Source organism: Sitophilus oryzae, unplaced genomic scaffold, assembly GCF_002938485.1.
Source record: "Sitophilus oryzae breed Bouriz unplaced genomic scaffold, Soryzae_2.0 scaffold_1745_pilon_pilon, whole genome shotgun sequence".
Taxonomy (NCBI): Eukaryota; Metazoa; Arthropoda; class Insecta; order Coleoptera; family Curculionidae; genus Sitophilus; species Sitophilus oryzae.
Window position 1 is genome coordinate 2,387,282 of NW_022146441.1, and position 24,759 is coordinate 2,412,040.

The 24,759-nt window shown below is 33.3% G+C and overlaps 2 protein-coding genes across 2 annotated transcripts in view; both read left to right on the plus strand.

Annotated features, from left to right (window-relative positions):
• Positions 1-3,831: 3,831 nt before the first annotated feature.
• On the plus strand, positions 3,832-4,347 carry LOC115882058. Its single transcript, XM_030899881.1, has one exon. It carries the CDS (start codon positions 3,832-3,834, stop codon positions 4,345-4,347), a length of 516 nt encoding a protein of 171 aa, XP_030755741.1.
• Positions 4,348-8,346: 3,999 nt separating this feature from the next.
• Positions 8,347-24,759, plus strand: part of LOC115881970 (1-phosphatidylinositol 4,5-bisphosphate phosphodiesterase epsilon-1-like) — a 264,861-nt gene continuing 248,448 nt past the window's right edge. The window contains exon 1 of the mRNA XM_030899730.1: positions 8,347-8,520. The gene's annotated coding sequence lies outside the window, so the exon portion shown is untranslated. The remainder of the gene's footprint in view (positions 8,521-24,759) is intronic.

Below are 24,759 nucleotides of genomic sequence, written 5' to 3' on the forward strand. Positions count from 1 at the left end.
CTAGTTCAACGTCGGCACAACGTTACAACGACGTTTACATTTATTTTAATACCCAAGGTACGGAGCTAACTATTTTTTGTAACTAATCCAACGTTGTGTTTAGTAAACATGTGGATCGCAAGTCGTGAAAATGCTACTTGGGAGTGTAAAAGCCGCAACGATAAGAAAGAGCCAGGAGTTGCATTTCCATAAGGAAATAAACAGTCCACCCCACTTTTTTAGCGTTTTCTGATTGAATTTGGTAATTATTTTTCTGATACTCTATCCTACTTGATATGTGCTATACGTCGATACTAGTCTTGTACCTTTTGTTAACATTTTAATACGTTTTTTTCGCAATTAATTAGTGTGATACCACCGCCTACACCATAGGCGTAGTCAAAACATTTATCAAAAATATAAATATCCCTTCAGGCAGCTAAGTTAAGAAAAATATATGGCCACGGCACTGTTTGGTGCCATGGTAACAATTTTGTCTCGGGTGTTATATGTCCTTGTATTCTTTAGCCATTGATCATGAGTAAAAATGACTTTTTGTGTCTCGCCTGTTATGTCAAACATGCCAAACAGTGTCAAGCGTACAGCCTCGTGCCGCAAAAGGTCTAATTTTTACTCCTAATAAAACAATATACTATTATATTTAGGGGTAGATCTTTTTTAGTTTCTTCGATAAAACTGAAAGAAATAATCTGGAACAAACGGATTTCCTCGCAGCGCTGTCGCTAAACTAACCTAGCCTTAATAGGTAAGAAATATGTTATCTTATAATAGATATAAATAGTTAGATATTAATAGATAAGAAATAATGACGTTTTCCTTGGGGAAAAGATCGTTTTTCATTTTAAAATTCTACTCTCCCTCGGATTCTCCCTACGTACGTACAACGTTTTGCTTCCTGCGCGGGATAAAAGTGAATTTTATGATCGTCTGTTTGGTTTCTGTGGATCTTTCCTTCTTTTTGCCACATTTTTGTACATGCTCGAGTTCCAGGAATCATAGGAAGAAGAGGATTTATTGTGGATCTCTAGACAGGCAACTACGTGTTGGGGATCAGGAATTGATATATTATATTGAGATGATACAGCTATTAAATAAACTTTTTTTCCATGGCAACTGTTAAAATTGCCTTATATCTATCAAAAATAGTAGATAGAATAGTACTTTAACCGCAAGAGTAGATTAAATGATACTTTAACAGCGAGGATAGGTTAAAAACTTTATTTCTTCTCGCACGTTTTTTAATTGCTTCCATTTTGAAAATTTTTGTATTCCTTTTCATAAGTTATTCGGGATTTAAATGGAAGTAGTTTGGATATGGCGTTTGTCCTCTCAGCCTGAATATCTGTTGGTAATTTACTTCTTTCGTTTTGAGCCATTTCTGGCTCCAATTCAATCAGCAATCGACGCGAAAGAGAATTAAAAAATATTGACTCAAAACTGACAACTAAAGAGACAGCTTTATTTATTTGTCAAGTTACATAGAAACCAACGCCAACCCAGCACAATATTTTTTCTACTCGTAATAAATTCGAAATAATAATTTCTGAATATTGTTTATAAAAGTAACTCGACTATGAAAAAAAATAATTTAGATATTTGTAAGAATTGTCCTAAACCATACTCCATTTAAAAGAATTTGCATAAAAATAATATTAAATATAATATTATATAAAATTAGAAATTTTGATAATAAATTAGCGTGCATAGAAATCGGCCCACTGTAAACTTTTGACTTTAACTGTGTCTTTTAGAATCTATTTATCAGACCAAGAAAAAAATATGAGCTGTTTCAAAGACAGTTTAGCATGCTTTAATATGAGTATAAATTTATCCAAAGTACTTATCGTTTATATGCGTAGCAACGGGCAAACAAATGAAAGGCATTTGTGTAGTGGTGACAATAAGAATAAAAAACTTATCAAATATTGCAATTACAGTTCGTCTGCTGGATCTGTGTCTATGAAAGGAATGCGGACAAAAAACATTTAAATAAACAGCAATATATTTTATACGTCGACTTGACGAGTACGTCACCGCAAATCGCTCCGCCCACTCATTTTATTGGCTACTTGCAAATTTGTCGAATTTTTATTGATGGGACGCGTCGTCTATTTTTTTACGAAAAACATGGAGAGAATATCGTTTCCCCTCTCACGGATACCCCGTGGATACAGAACGGACAGAAGTACTGTACTACTTTACTGTTACTTCCCATACAGCACATCAAATCACATTTACGATGTGTTTACATTATTAGATGTAGACACAGGGTGACACAATTCCCCCAATGTAAATATGCTACGTTTACACATTGTAGCTCAACACGTATGCACAAAGGTTAAACGTCCGCCTCACAATGTAGCCACAGTATAGCATTTACGTATACAGTTGGGTCAACGGATCTTTGCGTGCACGTCACAAAACTATGATTAACATCAAATCAATTCCCTTTTATACGCTCTCTTTCTAACTTCTCAAGACAATTCGAAGAAATACTGAATCGTATGTCTTCATAGTTATCCGACATACAGCTCGGAGCTAAAGTTATGTGTAAGACAAGGAAAACACCTAGCCAAGGATCACTCAAGTTTCTTTTCTAAACATTTAAAGTCAATGCCGGCGAACGCAAAAATAAATCGATTATTTATTTTCGGGTTCTCGTTTTAAAAGAAATGTACTAAATTTAGTATATTTTTTAATAAAGGTACACTGGTGTTCACTTAACTACGGACTAAATTGTCACGCATGGCGGGAAGTTTAAAAAAATAAAAAAATATTTCTTCATTATAATTTTTGTTTTGATTTTACAAGGGATCCAAGAACTACATCCTATTAAAAAAAGACAGCTTTAATATCTATAATTTCTAAAAAGTAACTTGTACCACAATTTAGTACATTTTGTGGAGACGTGCGTACATCTGTAAAACCCTGGCAGCATCCATGCATGACATTTTGTCATTCGGTGTTTATGTTTATGATTTTGTCATTTTGTCAAAAAGTTTGAAAGAAAGTTGTTTTGTATCTTTATTTTCTTTGGACATCGTTTATTGCGAGCTAGCTTTTGTGAAAACTTTTTGTGATTTAACAACAGTTCTTTCAAAATTTCTTTTTCGTGATTCGTTAATATAATTTAACATTAACATTGAAATGCCAGGAAAACGTTTAAATTCTCAAGCACGTATCCTTGTTGGAAATCTTATCTCTTATTTTACGTCTGAAAAAGAGAATAAGGGGCCACTAATTTCCCTGAATGCTGTTCAAGAGGTAAATATATATTTTGATTTATAAAAATACAAGTGCCTAACTAATAAATTTACAGAGAGTTGCTGATGCCTGGCTTGAAGTTTTCAGGTCTAAGAACGGTTTCAAGCATTAAAATGTCTTAAAGATCGAAATGAGCTTTACCCTCAACACCGAGAGAAGAACAGACCTCGAAAAAATGTAAAACTCAAGACTTGAATGAAGGTTTGAAGATGGAGGTTCGCAATATTCTGTATGACTTGTATGCACAAAGTAAGTACCAATATTATTTTACTGAACTATTTTACTAAATTTATATTTTCAGAGAAACAAGTTACAATTAATGTTTTAAACGAGGAGTTGCGTCGCAGAGAAATCTGTTGACATTTAGTTATGGAAGTCTTCGAACACTCAATTTTAGTTTGGGATTTAAATACCTAAAAGGATGATAACAGACGAGCATTAATGGAGACATCCAATATAGCTTCTATGAGAGCAGCCTTTTTCAGAAAATACAAAACCTAAAATTCGCAATTTCCTCGTCAACTCGTATTTTTAGATGAAACGTGGATCTTTTCCAAAGGCAGTAAAATGAGATCATGGCAGGATGATAGTGTTAAGAGTGTTCGTAAGCCAGGTGGTTTTGATGGCAAACGTTTCATTGTATTGCATGCCGGACACTGTGGAGGGTTTGTTAAAAATGCTGGTTTAATTTTTGCTTCAAAATCTAAGAAAATGGATTATCATGGGGAAATGAATGCAGAAATAGAAAACCAGCTCATCCCAAATTTAGAAGAACCTTCCCTTATTGTAATGGATAATGCTCCATACCATTCTGTTGAGTTAGAGAGACAGCCATCATCCTCATGGAAGAAATATGAAATTGTTGAGTGGTTGGAGAAAAGTAATATACCTTATGATAAAAAAATGTTTAAACCTGAACTATTAAGCATAGCAAAAATTCACAAAACAAAACAATATAAAACAGATAAATTATTACAAGAAAATGGTCATGAAGTATTAAGATTACCACCTTACCATTGCCAGTTTAATGCAATTGAAATGATATGGGCAGATTCAAATATTTTACAATGCCCACATTGGTGAAAATGGACATAAAGATGAAAATGTGCTCAGATATGTGGAGAAAAGCATTAGAGAAATGTACACCAGAAATATGGCATGCTAAGGTGGTTCACACTGAAAAATTAATCGAAGACTGGTATGATAGGAAGTCATTATTGAAGAAGTACCCCAAATGTTTATCAATGTCAGTGATGAGGAAAGTTCAGAAGATACACGTACATTTTTCAAATTTTTAATTTAAATACTATCCATGAGCCTTTTTAAACAAATAATTGTACTGTCAAGTTACTTGTAAAATTAATAAATTATTTTTCATTTTCATTAAATTTATTATCTGTTGAAAGGTATTATTTAACAAAATATTTAGACTTTTGATGTTTAACCTACTTTCTATAATAGTAATTTGGGTAAAATCTTGTAAAGTTAGATATCTAATACTGTATAGAACTTGATTTCAATATATTAGTTAACAACTCAATATTTCGATCACCAATTATTGTCCCTTGTAACAACTATCCTATTGAATTATACTGTATAGGCATACTATTGTTCTGTATTTTCCCCTTTTTATGACCTTTTCCATAAACAATTATTTTATTCTAATTTAAAAACGTCCAAGAACTTTACAAATATTGCCAAAAAGAAATTATATTATTTCTTTTAAGTATGAAATAAAATGCCGCTGGCACTGGTGGTAGTTTGACGACTGATTGATTCGTATGACGTTAGGTGGACGTGCACGCAAAGATCCATTGATCCAACTGTACACAAAGTAAGGAATACACAGTGTGCCGTAGGATACACAGTGCTTTTGTATTACGTTTAAACTATGTTTACACATTGCAGTTGTGACTACCCGCGTGTATACGTATGTGTTTTGCTAAAAATATACATCTTGTGCTAGATAAAACTACTTCTTATGAACGAATTTAGGAAATAATACAAGTTTTGATGTCTAACTTTTCGTTCTTTTTAAGAAATATTTATTCAATGATACCAATTATATCTTTTTAGAACGAAAATTAGGAAGGCAAAACTTTGTATTTTCCAAAAGTATCTCGATCGTAAGTTCAAGAGAAGTAGCCTATAAAATTGTTCCATTTTTGTTTTGTCATTAAATGTACCATTTTTTTCCATAAAATGGATTAAGTGGTTAAAAAATAAAATTCTTATATTTCTTTATATCATGAAACGGAATAGCGCAAATAACACAATAATAATTATTTACACTGCAGAAACCAGAAGTAAGAAAACACTGTAAGAGAACAGAATTTGTATCAAAATGTATTAAAAATATAGTACCTAGTATAACAACATACTAAAATGGTAAACTCTGGTATATCGCCACGATTTGGTGGACCTCGTTTAGTCATTTTTCAGGTTTTTCCTCTTTTCCATACAAGCAGTTGGTTTATTAGCATACTCATATGTCATCGAGCACTCTGTTGGACTTAAAAACCAATCCTATTTTACAGATTAACAATCTCACCCTTAAATTTTATATGAAACTGATTATTGAATATTAAACATATCTGTATAATTGATCCATCAATAACTTACCGAATATCAGTTTAAGAAGTTCTTTGAAGTGTTTAAATCTTTCTTTCTCTGGGTCATTTAGATTTTATTATTTCAAATGGAAAAAAAATTATATTGCAGAGCTAACTCAGCTAACCTCTTTATCATTATACGAGAATATTTGGAGTTTTCATTCATTGGAGTCAAAATTTGGTAAATTGGGTATCGATCAAGGGAAGAGTCGCTGCTATAATATTTATAATACTCTTAGGAAGGTGTAACAAGTTAATTAAAACTTGTACTTACCTTAAAATCTCTTTTAAACTACACACAAACAGAACATTTATATAGAGCTTCCGAATGATAAAACAATAATGGCTGCTAAACACATACCACTCCTAGAAAGGAGAAAGGAAGAGTGTATCTACGCTGAGGCTATCCGCGCATGCGCACACCTTCATTTCATGTTAGAATGTAGACACAACAGTACACTATTACAAAGTGTCTATATTGTGTGTATACGTCAATTTTTTACAAGGTGTGTACTATAAGCACAACTATGATTTTGAAGTATCACACATACATATGACTTATACATTGTATGCCACTCATATACCGACGTCAGATTTCATCATTTTAATAATTATTTGTTACGTTACAAAAACTCTTTAGAATCTTGAGTGCATACGGTATACAACTAGTAAACACTGTATCACACAATTCTATCAATATAAACCTGCGTGTATCTCATATGTATATGTTAGAAGTAGATGAACACTTAGGGTCACTTTAACATATGTTGTTTCTCATGTGTCTCCCTTGTAGAAACGTAATTTCATTTGGACGTGCTATATGGGTTTGTAATCGAAATTTGCACATTGTTCTCTTTCATTGATTGGGTTGACTAGTGTTTCAATTTAATGCATACATCACGTAAAAAAGCTGCCAAAGTAATCGCTTTAATTGAAAATGGACTTAAACAGACAGCTGTAGCTCCGCAACTGCATATGACACGCGGAGCGGTTCGAAGAGTGTGCGAACGATATGAGGAGACTCGATCCTTTCGTAGGCGACCTGGAACTGGTGGAAAGAGATATACAACGGATCGAGATGACCGTTTTATTGTCTCAACAATATTAAGAAATCGGTATCTTAATGTTATTCAGGTGCAACAACAGCTCCGTGAAACACGAGGAGTGACTGTTAGTCAGAGGATAGTAAGACGAAGATTGAAGGAAAGTAACATGACCCCCAAAACACCCGCAATTGGTCCAAAACTTACCCCAGAAACATCTGAATTGGCCACTAGAACAATGGGAATGTGTTTTATTCTCAGATGAGACCAGTATATGCCTCTATGGTAGCGACCGAAGAAGAAAAGTGTTCCAGAGGCCAAATGAGCGATTCGCAGAATGCTGCATTGAGGAGCGGATTGCTTATGGAGGTGGTTTCTGCATGATGTGGGGTACAATTTCTATGACTGCGCGAACCGACCCAGTTTTTATCCGTTGGGACGACCGTCGGCACGGGAGAGGAGGTTTGACTGGTGCTAGGTATAATGAGGAGATTTTAGCAGTTCATGTGGTACCTTACGTCTACTACACTGGAAGTGAATTCACTTTTATGCATGACAATCCGAGAGCACACACATCAAGAATCGTACACGATTACATTTCCGAAGTCGGTTTTCGGGTTTTGGAATGCACACAGCATGGAGTCCAGATTTAAACACGATAGAACATTTATGGAATGAGCTAAAACGAAGGATTCGTACTAGACAAAGAGCCCCAACCTCTATCCCAGAGCTCATTGTTGCAGTATAAGAAAAGTGGTATAAGGAGAGTATATCAAACTTGATTGAATCTATGTCAAACTGTATGAGAGATGTTGTAAGAGCAAGAGGGGATCATACCCATTATTGAAAATTTATTTTAGTTAATTGTCAATCAATAAATAAATAAATAATGGCATACATCTTAGTAATAAAAAACGATAATTTGTTTCATGCACTAATTTAATAATTTTAATCCAAAGAAACCGAAATACAAATTAATATCTCTAAACTCTTTTCAAAGAATATAAAATTGTCTTTCAAACAGTATATATTTTTTCTTAATCTGACAAATATATTCTAAAAAATATATAGTTAACTTCAAAAGTTTGCGTTGGGCCGATTTCTATGCACGCAAGTGTAGAATAATTATCAAAATTTCTAATTTTGAAAGAAGTTCACGAATATGCGTAGTCTTTTTGCAAAACGTCTACTTGTATGTTGGAGTGTGTATGTTTGAAACAAAAGTATTTCTCCACTTTTTCTCAACTTTTCCCAAAATTCGCCCTAACCCGCGACGCCCGACTCGCGCGACTCGGAACAAAGGACGCCCGGCGTCGGCGTCGTTGCCTCGGATACGCCGCTGCCAGTGGTGGGGCGTCGGGGTGGGGGTAAGGTTTGATAGGAAACGCGCAGAGAAAATTTCTGGCTAGTTTTCCGACAGGCGTCCGTCGATTCGTTCGGCGTCGTGTCCCAGTCTGAGCGTCGTCGTCGCGATTTTCCGCGGAAAAGTGGACACCGTCGATATACAGGGCGGTCAAAATTAATACTAAAATTTTTTTTTTTCGAAAAATAATTAAAAACGCTTAAAATTTATAGTGCGATCGAGACGTCATGGGACTGTAGTAAGTTTGACTTTGTGTTGTGTCTTTGTATTGTATTCGTCTAGTCCCAAATTTTGGTACGTTCCCTATGTTTTTGAAGTAAGTTTTTTTGGTTGATTTTCTAAATATAAATAACTATATTTTAGATTTGATATTTATTTATAATAACTTTGAAGAATTCACTAATTAAAAATAAATGTTTTAATTAAAATATTTTTTCTCTAGGCTTTTGTTCGAAGTGTCTTGTATATAAGTTTTGAATAATATTGACTATACAAGTAACACACATTATATTACGACAATAACATACAAACGAAAAAAACGGCGTCAAGAGGGCTGGGGTATGACAATCGATAATAAATTTGGCGAGGTCAAGCTCTAGACGCCATTTTTTAATGGCGCTTACTGCTAGTTGGCCTTAAGAAGGTTGTAATTTATTTTTATATTGAGTAAAAATGATTTTTAAATTGTATGTAGTATAAAATTAGAGAAAATATATATTTTTGGCAATAGATTTGTGACTTTGGAAATGTTTTATCCTTTTTTAATCTTTTTATAATTAGTGTTAAGTTTTAGGCCAATTTTTAGTGACTGACGCCTAGAGATTGACCTCTCCAAAATTATCATCGATTGTCATTCTCCACCCGTCTTTGACTCCGGTTTTTTTTCGATCATACGGTAGTTTTATTTATACCGAAACTCCATTTTTACCAAAAATACATACAATTTGAATTTTATCAAAGAAAATAATAAACTTTCACAACAAAATGTGATTTATGACTATGACAAATATAATTTACTAGCGTGTACCAGCGACTTCGTTCGCGTCGAATTAATCATTTGTAATGGTGATGATAAAGCAAAGCAAGAATTTCCATTAACATACAAACTGGATAAAATTTTCTCACATTTATGTCAGCATGAGAAAAAACAATATGGCGATATTATTATATAACTTGGTAATATTTGAGGGTAGTTTCATCTAGTTGGAATTTGACTTCTCGAAAAACTGTTTGCCAATAAGCTTTTACGTCAAGCAGTTTAAGCAGAATCGCATTGCCAGCCCCAACTTTTGAACACCCTCTGTATGATTTTTTAAAATTACAAAATATGTAAAAAACAAATAAATTATGAAAGACTAACCGTTTTTTAAATAACAAATATTGTAATTTGAGAGGCGTTTTCACCCTCTTGGAATTTGAGATTCGAGAAACCCCTCTTTATCGGACCTCTACACCCCACAGTCAATCCGATTGCCAAAAATCAGCTTTAAACGTCAAGCAGTTTAACCAGAATCGTGATTACTCAATGGTCATATATTATGAAACACCCTGTATAAATTTATAAAAAATCTTAAAATATGTAAAACAACAAAATAAAATATACGTGTTTAAGAGTTATTCCGAAAAACTCACCGGTTTTTAAATAAAAAGTATTTTAATATTTGAGGAATAGTTTCACCCCCTTAGAATTCGAGTTTTGAAAAATCCATTCTTATCGAACCTCTACACCCTAAAGTCAATCTGTTTTCCAGAAATCAGATTTTTCCATCAAGCGCTTTAAGCAGGATCGTGATTAATCAATGACCAGATTTTTCGAAACAGCCTGTATACATTTTTAAAAAATCTTAAAATATGTAAAAAAACAAAATAAAATATACGTGTTTAAGCTTTTTTTCGGAAACTTGACCGTGTTTTAAATAAAAAATATTGTAATATTTGAGGGGTGGTCTCACCCCCTTGGAACTGGAATTTCGAAAAATCCCTTCTTATCGAACCTCACCCTAGGATCAACCTGTATGCCAAAATTGAGCTTCTTACATTGAGTGGTTTGAGCAGGATCGTGATTAATCAGTATGTCAGTCACTTAAGGATTTTATATATTAGTATAGATTGTATAAAAAAATATAAATGTATACAGGGCGAATTTTAAATAAGTTTTTATACTTTTCGGGGTGTTATACATAATTCGATCAGAGTAATTTTACATTGACTATGTCAAATCTCAGTATCCATCAAATTTTATACCGTAGGTATATATTTTATGGCAAATTTTTCTAGTCCAATTTTCTTTATTTATGGTTTCTCCTGATAAAATAATAAAAATGAGGTAGAGCCATAAAAACCAGATGGTTTCCTCGGTTTTTTTTGTGTCAAAAAAAGAAAATATAGACCACCGCAATAAAAACGAGAATAAAAAGCGAGTAGGAAAAAAACTGTCACATAAAACAGGTTGGTCTACAATTAATGGCCCATCCATTTTAACGCAAGAAGAAGTAAAAATCCAGACCCTACTTAGAAGATGATTTTTACTCCAATGTGATGTCTCAAATAAATAATACACTCATCAGCACCTTAAAATTTTGATGTATTTTCAAGTTTAATATATTTTGTTCTAGTGGGCCGATTTTGATGATTTTTTAAGCAATTTGTTGCTAAATTACTTGACTTTTTAATATCTCTTTCAAATTTAAAAATGGAAGTTGCCATCTGTCAATTATACGAGGCAAAACAAAATGTTGATATTTCAGTGAAAGTTTGAAACACCCTATGGAATATGTTAAAAAGCAAGGTATTTAAAAATCATTTTATCATCTAGGTACATCTTTCCTCGATAGTTTATTTTTTGGTTCATCTCGATAGCTTTTTTTTGAGATATTCGCTTTTGAAGAAGACACTAACATTTTTTTCATAATTGTTAAAAAATGTTTGTCGATTTTCGTAAGAAATCAGTTGTTATAATCCCGTCCTCATTTTAATTAAATTTGTAATATTAGTTTAGGAATGTCCCATCTCTAATAAAAACTTTAAATAGCTTTCGCAGACGTTTGTCTATCTAAACAATGGAAGTTTAGGGCAGTGTCGTCCACTGCTTTGAATATTAGATTAAGGATATATAAATTGTACTGTACGCCTCTGGCATTTCTGTAGCTTAGATGCTATTTAAGGAACTGCAAGACAGGCCCTCACACATCTTTTGCTTAAACCTTCTTTTGCTCAACACTCTTTTGCTTTTTGCTCTTCAACTCTCTTTTTACTCTTCAACACATTATTAATTCTCACAGTTTCCTCAGGGTAACTATTGTAATTAGTTTAATCATAATTAAAGTTAAGTTATATTAAAAACAACAGTGTACATTAATTCCACACCGCGAAAGACCACTCAAAAAGTTGGCCCTTTTGAAGAGGACCACAACACAGTACATATATTATTTCGTATATTTTTCATTTTATTGATTTTAGGAAAGCTCTGTTTATTAGATTGTTGTATCCTATATTATAGGGGTTGTTTCTCTCTACAATTTCCTGTTTCACAATGTACCGTTTGTGTCCGGGAAGAGTTCATAGTTTCATAGCTGTCGATTTTCGAAAGAAATCAGTACATTTATATTATTTCGTATATTTTTCATTTTATTGATTTTATGGAAAGCTCTGTTCATTAAAATGTTGTATCCTATGTTATAGGGCTTGTTTCTCTCTACAATTTCCTGTTTCATAATGTACCGTTTGTGTCCGGGAAGAGTTCATAGTTTCATAGCTGTCGATATTCGAAAGAAATCAGTACATTTATATTATTTCGTATATTTTTCATTTTATTGATTTTATGGAAAGCACTGTTCATTAAAATGTTGTATCCTATGTTATAGGGCTTGTTTCTCTCTACAATTTCCTGTCTCACAATGTACCGTTTGTGTCCGGGAAGGGTTCATAGTTTCATAGTTGTCCATTTTCGAAAGAAATCAGTACATGTATATTATTTCGTATATTTTTCATTTTATTGATTTTATGGAAAGCACTGTTCATTAAAATGTTGTATCCTATATTATAGCGCTTGTTTCTCTTTACAATTTTCTGTCTCACAATGTACCGTTTGTGTCGGGGAAGGGTTCATAGTTTCATAGTTGTCGATTTTCTAAAGAAATCAGTACATGTAGTGTCTTCTTCAAAAACGAATATCTCCAAGAAAAATAAAGCTATCGAGATGAACCAAGAAACAAACTATCGAAAAAGAATGCACCTAGATGATAAAGTGATTTCTAAATTTCTTACTGTCTTAACATATTCCACAGGGTGTTTCAAACTTTTACCAAAATATCAACATTTTGTTTTCCCTCGTATAATTGACAGACGAGAATTTTCATTCATAATTTAGAATGCCTAATTTGTAGAGTTGTATACAGTCCTTTTTTAACATTAAAGCGGAAAAAAGTACAGAAAAACACGAGCTAATTTAATTATAAAACACAGAAACGGTTTGGTACTTGTCAAGTCCCATTATGTTACTTTTGAATTTTCTTTCAAGTGTATGTTTCTTGTCGGCTGGCGTTTGTGACAACTTAATTGAGCAAATAAAAGTCGAAATTTTTCAAAACAAATTGCGATGAAGGCTACTTTGACGTCGTGAGTTGGTTGGGATTAATAAAAATAAACCTGGCGGATTTTTGTGCAAGTTCAAGGCCGTATGCCGTCTTAAACTGAATCACTTTTTATTTTAGTCTTCCTATTTTTGAATAATAAGACTTAAAAAAGGGGAGCACATCAACAAACTTTGGTGGAATTGGATGGGGGATCAATATGGCTGACTTAAATTCCGATTTATCAGTGCCATTCAAATAGACGCTTGGTGCATTTCAGTTGATTTCAACAAATTCCGACCGCAGCGCTTCAACGGCAAAAATCAGAAATTATCAGTATATACACACACCGGAAAAGTCTAGGGATATTACAATTTTATCCAGCCATCGTCAGTAATTTTATTATTTGCATTTCTGATACAATAAAATTAAAATAAACAAATAATTTACAGGACGTATTGGAAATAAAAATGCGAAATTTACTGAATTTTTCAAATTTACCTTGATTTGAACTCAACAAAATACACACATTTTTTTTATTCTAAACTGTGAATTAAAAAAAAGATAAAACCATTTTTACTTAATAAAGGGTATGGTTTCCTCTACTGTTCATTACAGCCCTACATCGTCTCTCCATGCTCCTGATCAGGTTGTCGATCTCTTCTTTAGGTACAGCCTGCCACGCTGCATTCACGGCCCGAACCAGATCCCTACGAGTTTCACGAGGCATACCCATTCTCAAAATTCTTCTTTGGACCGCGTCCCATACGTGCCCGATGGGGTTGAGGTCAGGAGATTGTGCCGGCCAGGGTAAGATGTTTAATTGATGAGCATTGATAAATTCACTTACCACTCTGGCTGTATGAGGCCGTGCATTTTCATGCATGAGAATGAAGTTTCTCCCAAAATCATTGGCATATGGTAACACGAGGCTCAAGAATTAAATCACGATATGTGATTCCTGTTAGAAACCTTTCAAGAAAAACGAGATCGGTTTTTCGGCCTAACTGGACTCCTCCCCAGACCATAACTGTTCCACCTTGATAAGAGTGCACTTCCTGAACATGATCCAACCGAATAAGATTTCCCGGTTCTCTCCATACCCTAAGCCTTCTTGAATCCGGATGAATTCCAAAGCGTGACTCATCCGTGAAGAGGACATTGGCCCATTTACTTGAGCCCACAAATATCGTACTTCTTGATTTTCTCTCGTTAAGGGTTGAGCTCTCCAGGGGCGTCTGCTTCTTAAGTTGACCTCTCTTAATCTATTGCGAACAGTGTCAGGAATAACGGTTACATTATGTGTTTCCTGGAGAATTAAACTAAGCTCTGGTGCTGTAAGAGTCGGTCGGCGTCGATCATTTAATTGTAAAAAATGATCTTGCTGAGGGGTAGTAATGCGATGTCGCCCTGTGTGCCTTTCAGCAACATCACTACTTTCACGGTAGCGTGCACTTAATCGCGATATTACACTTTGCGTTGTATTTAATGCTCTAGCTACGTCGATTTGGCGCATTCCAGCTTCGAACATACCAATGGCCCTTAGAATTTCGTCTCTGTCAAGATGTCTACGCTCCATAATGTCGTTTAATAATAAACATAGTTATTTGAATGAATTCTGGCCAGTTATCATAAAAACATAGCCAGTACAGGTTAAATTCGAACAATTGATGCTAGGTGCTTTTTATACATTTGACAAAAAAATGCAAAACACTTCTGCAAATATCCCAAATTTGAAATAACTAGTGTGACTACTTCGTTTCAATCAAGTAGAAAGAATCGGCCTACAAATATGTGGTTGTTTATTCAAAACATTTATTTTTAACTTTAATAAAATAATATCCCTAGATTTTTCCGGTGTGTGTAGTTCACGCCGCCGCGCCGTCATGTTGATCGCATTAAGACAATATTGAAATCGTGGTTTTGTCATAATATTTAAGTATTTTAGTTTTTTGCTAGTGAAAAAGTGTGAAAAAGTATGTGACAAAGAATTCGAACTAGGCATTCTTCAATCATATAATTTGCAATATTAAGGGTATACTTTTTTTAACCAACTAGTGATTAAATGTTTTATGAACATCTTCTAAAATTATAGTTATGTACCTTTAAAAAATTTCGTTATAGCCGAAATAGCCTCAATTATGACCCCCATCAGTAAAACCGGTGATTAAAACTATGCTCGCTACCGTATAATTAAATAATAAATTTTTCGTATACTCGCTATTTAAACCTGTGTATTTGTATATATCGATTGTTTACGATATTCTCCGATGGCGGCAGCACCGGCGAAGAATGCACCAAACCTATAATCCTTCCTTAAAAATATCTCCTGTAAAATATCAAGGTAAAGTTGTGTGAGATTGTTGATTTTAATATTCCTGCGTTATTTTTACCTGCAATTTTTTTTTCTTTTAGGTAATTTAGTAATTCATGTTTTTTATTAATATATTTTTGTGACAAAATATTTCTTAATTTAAAGCTTTCTGTATTTTAAACAGGTCTTCATTACTAATTTATACAGTGCTTTAAAAAAATGAAACAGTATAAAAGGAAACATCTTTTTATCCAGGATTAAACAGGGCTTCGCGATGAGAACAATAGGACAAGTTTCCGCAAATCTGCGAATTTTCTTTTGATAGTTTTCCTGGTTTAATCTCTACCCGCCATCATTTGTCCTCATTCTTTTCTTTTTAATTTAAATCTTTCGTCGTATTGAGTTTGAGAAGCACTTCAGGACATTAAAAATATACAGAGCGTATGATTTAATAGTTATTTTTTATACAAGACGATAAAATGGTATTTTATCGTCGACCGAAAAGATTAATTTCGGGAGGCGATAATGCAATTTTATCGTCGTGTATAAAACAATATTGTTTTCCATAGCGAGTTACGTTTCCAAAAATATTCAGAAATCATTATTTCAAGGAATTTATTACGAGTAGAAAAAATATTGTGCTGGGTTGGCGTTGGTTTCTATGTAATTTGACAAATAAATAAAGCTGTCTCTTTCGTTGTCAGTTTTGAGTCAATATTTTTTAATTCTCTTTCGTGATAGTTTATTTTTTGGTTCATCTCGATAGCTTTTTTTTGAGATATTCGCTTTTGAAGAAGACACTAACATTTTTTTCATAATTTTTAAAAAATGTTTGTCGATTTTCGTAAGAAATCAGTTGTTATAATCCCGTCCTCATTTTAATTAAATTTGTAATATTAGTTTAGGAATGTCCCATCTCTAATAAAAACCTTAAATAGCTTTCGCAGACGTTTGTCTATCTAAACAATGGAAGTTTAGGGCAGTGTCGTCCACTGCTTTGAATATTAGATTAAGGATATATAAATTGTACTGTACGCCTCTGGCATTTCTGTAGCTTAGATGCTATTTAAGGAACTGCAAGACAGGCCCTCACACATCTTTTGCTTAAACCTTCTTTTGCTCAACACTCTTTTGCTTTTGCTCTTCAACTCTCTTTTTACTCTTCAACACATTATTAATTCTCACAGTTTCCCTCAGGGTAACTATTGTAATTAGTTTAATCATAATTAAAGTTAAGTTATATTAAAAAACAACAGTGTACATTAATTCCACACCCGAAAAGACCCTCAAAAAGTTGGCCCTTTTGAAGAGGACCACAACACAGTACATGTATATTATTTCGTATATTTTTCATTTTATTGATTTTATGGAAAGCACTGTTCATTAAAATGTTGTATCCTATGTTATAGGGCTTGTTTCTCTCTACAATTTCCTGTTTCACAATGTACCGTTTGTGTCCGGGAAGGGTTCATAGTTTCATAGTTGTCGATTTTCGAAAGAAATCAGTACATGTAGATATATTATTTCGTATATTTTTCATTTTATTAATTTTATGGAAAGCACTGTTCATTAAAATGTTGTATCCTATGTTATAGGGCTTGTTTCTCTCTACAATTTCCTGTCTCACAATGTACCGTTTGTGTCCGGGAAGGGTTCATAGTTTCATAGTTGTCGATTTTCGAAAGAAATCAGTACATGTAGATATATTATTTCGTATATTTTTCATTTTATTAATTTTATGGAAAGCACTGTTCATTAAAATGTTGTATCCTATGTTATAGGGCTTGTTTCTCTCTACAATTTCCTGTCTCACAATGTACCGTTTGTGTCCGGGAAGGGTTCATAGTTTCATAGTTGTCGATTTTCGAAAGAAATCAGTACATGTATATTATTTCGTATATTTTTCATTTTATTGATTTTATGGAAAGCACTGTTCATTAAAATGTTGTATCCTATGTTATAGGGCCTTCAAGGTAAAGTTGTGTGAGATTGTTGATTTTAATATTCCTGCGTTATTTTTACCTGCAATTTTTTTTTCTTTTAGGTAATTTAGTAATTCATGTTTTTTATTAATATATTTTTGTGACAAAATATTTCTTAATTTAAAGCTTTCTGTATTTTAAACAGGTCTTCATTACTAATTTATACAGTGCTTTAAAAAAAAATGAAACAGTATAAAAGGAAACATCTTTTTATCCAGGATTAAACAGGGCTTCGCGACGAGAACAATAGGACAAGTTTCCGCAAATCTGCGAATTTTCTCTTGATAGTTTTCCTGGTTTAATCTCTACCCGCCATCATTTTTCCTCATTCTTTTCTTTTAATTTAAATCTTTCGTCGTATTGAGTTTGAGAAGCACTTCGGGGACATTAAAAATATACAGAGCGTATGATTTAATAGTTATTTTTTATACAAGACGATAAAATGGTATTTTATCGTCGACCGAAAAGATTAATTTCGGGAGGCGATAATGCAATTTTATCGTCGTGTATAAAACAATATTGTTTTCCATAGCGAGTTACGTTTCAAAAAATATTCAGAAATTATTATTTCAAGGAATTTATTACGAGTAGAAAAAATATTGTGCTGGGTTGGTGATGGTTTCTATGTAATTTGACAAATAAATAAAGCTGTCTCTTTCGTTGTCAGTTTTGAGTCAATATTTTTTAATTATCTTTCGTGTCGATTGGTGATTGCCAGGAGTCCTATGTCCAACACATCTAGCTTATTGTGATTTATTATGAGTACCTCAAGTTTGTTTTGTGACTGGCTTAGGTACTTAATAAATTCATTTGTGTTCCCTACAATGAATTTGACTTTAGGTTTCTATGAATTTAAACTAAATTTAAGTCATGAGATATAAGAAAGTGTTTACTATAGGTTTATACGGTACTTATAGTAATAAGCGATACTGTGGTCTTTTAGATCAGGCTAGTGCTAGATCTGCAAGACCAACAAACAACATGCAATACTCTTGCGGTTTTCCTTTTTTTATTTACATCTCATTTTTCATAGATAGTATTTAAAAAAATAACGAATTCATTTACTCCACCCTATTATTTTTCTATTTTTAATAGTCTCTTTAGTTGTCAGTTTTGAGTCAATATTTTTTAATTCTCTTTCGTGTCGATTGCTGATTGAATTGGAGCCAGAAATGGCTCAAAACGAAATAAGTAAATTACCAACAGATATTCAGGCTGAGGGGATAAACGCCATATCCAAACTGCTTCCATTTAAATCCCGAATAACTTATGAAAAAGAATACAACAATTTTCAAAAATGGAAGTAATTAAAAAACGTGCGAGAAGAAATAAAGTTTTTAACCTATCCTCGCTGTTAAAGTATCATTTAATCTACCCTTGCGATTAAAGTACTATTTTATCTACTATTTTTGATAGATATAAGGCAGTATAGTTTAACAGTTGCTATGGAAAAAAAGCTATTATTTAACATCTATTATCTTTGTTCGTCGCCTGATTTCCCTCTACCTAGTTTGATTCCCTCTACCATATTTTTTTATTTATGTATTAAGAGTGCCTTAAAACTAAGTGTTTTTGAATTTAAAGAAATATGTCTATTTTTAAATAGGCGGTTTATCTCAACGCCGCGCCACGTCGTTTTTATTAGATCATACGGTATATCTACTAGCAATTCGATTTATTGACAGAAAAATATAGTAGTAGTTGCAAAATAGAACTCTTTAACCGAACTCTGTTATATTTTAATATAGTCTGTCCAACGACAAGATAGATGTGTGTGTCATTAGTGATAGATGTGTCTGTCATTTGAATTACAAAGTAGTTTATTTTACTTTACAAAGAAATAAGTTGGTACAATTGGAACGCATAGCAGGAAATTAATATATTTTAAAATTTGAGTGACAAGTGATTACTTCAAAATATTGTTAAAAAAACTGTATAAAACTAAAAAAATGTAATCGAGTTATTTTATTTAAAAAAAAGGTATGTGTTAATACAAAACAAACAAGGACAAAACACCACGTACCAAAAGAATATAAAAAAGAACTATTTCCTACTTTCAAGCTTCAAGAAACTTACAAATACAAATTTGTAATATTCTACAGAAATAAATAAAATAACATAAATAAAATAAACTATTTTATTAATAATAACACTTACCAAATTTTATACCTTAAAGGTTGATTAATTAATTATTAACTTTAATCTTAATTTTTTTCAACCAGTACCTTTTGATATTATTTTTCTGCAGTACTAAAATCCATTATTTACCTATCGTGTGATGTCGATATTTTACAGCTACTCCAGTTTTTAGTATATGTTTAGTACGATCCTTGTACCATATACGAGATGCACTTATCTAGGACGAGATGGTATACAAACTTTATTGATGGTAACTTTATTGGCGTATAAGACTTTCTGCCTGGGCAGCGAGTATTAACTATAAACTGTGCTCTGGTTCTACAGTTAATTTTCCCTCGATTTTTCCTCCACTTGACTTCAAAAGACACAACACACGTATAACATGAATCAAAATGCATCATCTTCCAAAACGTAGATATTTGACATAAGTTGACACAAAATTATAACCTATAATTTGGCAAGACTTTGCTAAGCCTCAAAAATCTAAAGGCGAGTTCATACGCATCGGCGTCCGTTTATCGTTCATCGTTCCGTCAAACCAATAAAATTGAAATATGATCTGTCATTTTTGAAATAAACCAATAAAACTGGTTAAAATCAACAAGAGACGACGTATGACGGATTTATATTTAAACCCATCCATAGTTAACTTAAAAAATATTAGAAACTTTTTTTAGTAAAATAAATAGATTGGTATGGGACGTCATCTGCTTTTCTTCTGTTAGCGTCTGTCGAAATCTTACCTGAGAAAAAAAAAGAACAGAGTGTAGTAGTTGTAAAATAGAGCTTTTTAACCAAACTATGTTATATTTTAATACTAAGCCACGGCCAATAGTGTCAGGATTCTGTGTCAACATGGAACTAAATCAGGGCGATCTAGAACACTTGGAACAGACGTAATATTGTTCTCGGATCGACTGGATTCGATTTTCCTTTTAGCCTCTGCATTCAAGTCGATCGGTTTTCAAGCAAACACACCAAATCGAAATTGGGATTTACCGTTGACCTGGATATTATACAGGGTGTGCATAGAATGTTCAACGTCACGTCATTATATTGTCGAACTCTCTCAACCCCTTGCCAACCAGATGAAAGAGATTGGTGACGTTATTTTGGTATTTCGTAAATTACTGCATATTCTTTTTAGTAGGTAATTGTCATTGTTATTTGTTTTGGGGTTATAATTTTATTGACGGACATCGATTAATGTCAATATTAAAAATTGATTGTTGATTTCGTACACAATTTATTTTATTAGATTTAAATAAAATGAATAAGAGCTCAATGCTAAGCTTATAAATTTTTTTCTCCAGGAAGAGAGGTTGGTAGAACCACAGATTAGGTATACTATAAGTATACAGATAAAAATTTTATCCCTAATTCGTGGTACGAAAATTGTTTTTTATGACGATGTGCAAACGAGTAAAATTTCCTGTGCGCAAAAATAAACTCGCGTAAAATAACAATTAACAGCGTAATAGAGAGATATCGCTAAACCGAATAGCGTGCATGGACGTTAATAAGGCCATGTGTTATTTCCTTTACGTAAGGTGGTATTAACTCTCTTCATTTATAGTTATCGGATCGGAAAGAATTCTGTTCGCGTCGCGTCCGCTATTTAAACTTAACCGAACTTTGAATTTAAAACTTTGAAATTGTTTTGTTTACTAGGTATTTTAAAACTAAAGGGCTAAAGTGCTTATTTTCGGTGCTTTATTGTTCAACGTCTGCCAGTGGGTATAGGGCAACAAGCAACAAATTCTCTTAGAAGGGCTAAGTCGTCATCTGCTGTAAACCTAAGCCTCTTTATAGGTTCTTTAATATTGGAAGAGGTGGAATCCATATTTTAGGCCATATTTATTTAATTAAAACTAATCCTAGCTACTTAAATATCAAATTACCTAATAAAACTAAAGTAATAATTCAAAACAATTCAAACATAACCTAAAATAAAAGATCTCGCCGGCTGGCCCCGGTTGTCAAATACCCGCACATGCTCATTTAAGCAATTTTTAATGTTATTTAGAAATAGAGCTTGGTGTAATTGATCAAGGCAGATGACGGATCTATTCGATAATTTTTATTCGAATAGTTTTCAACGAATGTTTTCTTACTAACTATCGAATTATTCGAATGAATTGCAACTATCGAATGTTTCGATAGTATTCATTCGATAGTTCCCACTACTACTAATAACTGTGCCGGTCAGGCGATGTGCACAATTTTAGAAGCCGTAAGTGGGCGTGCTATGTACGCAAACTAGTAACCTAACTAGTGCCCGATTCAGAAAATTGGAACCACGAAAAACAATAAAGAAAAAACAAAGTTTATAATCTGTATAATCTGTGGTAGAGCACTCTTGCCCGTGGACGTCGTATATTTGAAATTGATTTCTCTATATATTTGCATTATTGTCGTTCAAGAACATCTGTAAGACTTCGAATGACACCCACGTAAAATGAAATATGAAAAGCTCTTCGGACCGAATGGTCTTTGGGATTTTCTAATACAATGCATCGAAAAATTTTTCAATATATTTCGAGCATGGCCATAGAAACGTTGGTGCTGTTAGATTTTTTAATAAAACTACAAGTTTTACAACGAATCTTAAAACTTTTAATACTTTTTATATGGTGTATAGCTTGAAGTTTACGACGCACGTTAAAGTAATTGTGTCGGGCAAGCTGTTGTATACTCTCCATAAGGAATATTTCCTTAAATATAAAATTGATGAACTACCTGGATGAAAAGAATTTGTTTAAGCGAAAACCTGAATTTTTGGGAGCAAAAATTCAAGACCGCGAGACGTCCGTGACGCATGCGAGACGGCCGTGACGCGCGAGCTAGCGAGAGGGAAACTGATAGCGGCAGTGTTGCCACAGCTACCCAATTCGCGGTAGATCTACCTCTTTGTAAAACAATTTTACCCCGTTATTTCGATATAGATAATTTACTTCATCGATAGGTTTGTAGCTTCTGAATAACGGTCTCGGTAAAGCATCTAGCTCATTTGCCAGCTCAGAATTAGAATTTAGAGTTAGTAACTCGCATTTTCATTGGAGGACACTGTTATAGCTATTTTTAAACCAATAATCAACGAGAATATTCGTATAATTTAATAAAATTACTGTAAATCACTATAAATGATGAATTCTTTGTAACTGAACTGTAATTTCTGTATTATTAATCTGGTAAATGATGGAGATAAACAATTGTGATTGATTAAAATTTTACTTTAAGATGAAACTTTTGTTAACAACATTCTGAGAATTCGAATAACGACAAGAATTGTGACATCTGTCTAAAAAAGAGAGCGATTTAGAGTGACAATTTAGTTATTTAAAATTTACTGTTCATTGTTGAAGATATATCAATTCTCCATTGAATATCTGAATAATATACTGGGTGTTTACCATTTAAAATAAAGGAGAAACTTGCTTTTAAATGTGACCAATGTTTAATATTAATTTTGTCTCACCCTGTATAGCTTTTCGTGTCAAATTTTAATTTAATTTAACATACAAGGGTTATTTTAACTAAATATCAAGCTATACAGGGTAAATTACAATTTAGGTAGCTGTTATTGAAGTTTAAAATGTATTCTTTATTTTCACTATTTTAGGCATATGCTTCTTTAATGAAACTCATCTTTATTGTCTTAGTAGAATCCGAAAATCAGTTAATATACAGGGTGGCCCATTGAAAACGTTCCGCAAGGCATAACGGCCAGGGTATTATTTTTTTCAAAAGATCCAAAAACACGTCAATTTTGTTTGCGAGGGGGACAACTTTTGCCAAGGATAAATTCCTTCGACCAATTTGATTTTTTTTCTTATGTTTACGGATTTTTTCACCTGCTACAAGGTTGAACGATCAGGTGCGGCAGTTGCTAGATAGCTGTTCTGTGAATTGTGCGTTGAAGTTCTTCTCAATATCGTTAAACTGATCCACAATAGAATTTCCAAAAATACCAGCCCACACGTTCAATTTCTGAGGGTTTTGTGTGTGCACCCCGTGAAAAACCCTGGGGTTGTCCTCAGCCCAGTACCAACAGTTGTGCCGATTAACTACATCGTTCAAAAAGAAAGTTCACTCGTTCAGTCATAGTTTCACAAAATTGCAAGCGACGATCAAAATTGTCTTCGTTGAGTTCTTGTACCAACTGAATTTTGTACGGGTGCAACTTGTGTTTTTTTAATATCTTTTGGACGCTTGTACGATTCACGCCGGTCTCATTGGCTAACTTTCTTGTACTCAGCGTACTATCCATGGCAACTTGGCCCAATACGAATACCTCCATAGCTTCATTTACTACAGGAATTTCCCTCTGCCTCTTTTTATTCATAACAGAACCAGTTTCGCGAAATTTTGCTACTAACTCTCGAACAATTTTGTCATAAAGGCATTTGTCAGGATGGCGTTCATTGAATATCTGCGCAACCCGATTGCCACATTCATTATTTTTAAAATAAATATCGATTATTTCCACTTTTTCTGCAAGTGAGTACACCATAAAGGTGCGTATTCATTATCCGAACGAACGAACGAACGAATGAAAGTGCGGTATATTTAGACGGGGACCGAACGCATGCGGCCGTTCGTTCGGTCGTGCGCTCGACCATCCGCTTCGAGTCGGTACATCAAAGGCGTTCGCCTGCGTGCGCTTTCAGATTTAAGGTGCGTATTCATTATCCGAACGAACGAACGAACGAACGAACGAATGAAAGTGCGGTATATTTAGACGGGGACCGAACGCATGCGGCCGTTCGTTCGTTCGTGCGCTCGACCATCCGCTTCGAGTCGGTACATCAAAGGCGTTTAGACGTCATGGTAAAAGAATACAAGGTATGATCGATAGCGGCTCCAATTTCGTTCAGTTCGCGCATACCACCTGTGACGTCACTAGGAAAATAATGAATAAATAAAAAATAAAGAAAGTTGACAGGAGATCTGCAATTTTTGGGGTTATGGTTAAGAATTGTTTATTTTAAGACTTTTTAGTTCGTTTAATTTAATAATTACTAAAACCAGCAGTTCCAAAAATATATTTAAAAATAATAATTATCTATTAACATGGATTTGGACGATAGGTAAGAATACTGAATTTATTTCTATATTCGGTATAAAATTGTTTATTAGGTTTTTAGTTTGCGATGTTTATGGTAAATAATTTTCATTTTCATTGCCTCTGAATTCACATGAGGACAGAGTTGAGGATATCTATGGAAAAGTAACCACAAGAGGAATTGTTACATCATTTAAAAAATATTGGGAAGTTTATTGTTTCCCATCGAAAAGTAGAAAATGCCAATGCAGATGAACGTATTGTAATTGTGATAGAAGTAATTCTAAGGGTGAAGTTTATTATAATTAGTGGAAGTAATACCAAGGGTGAAGTTTATTATAATTAGTGACCTCTGCTTCTTTTTATATGTAGAAGTTTCTGGTTTTGAGAATAAATCGGTTGAACG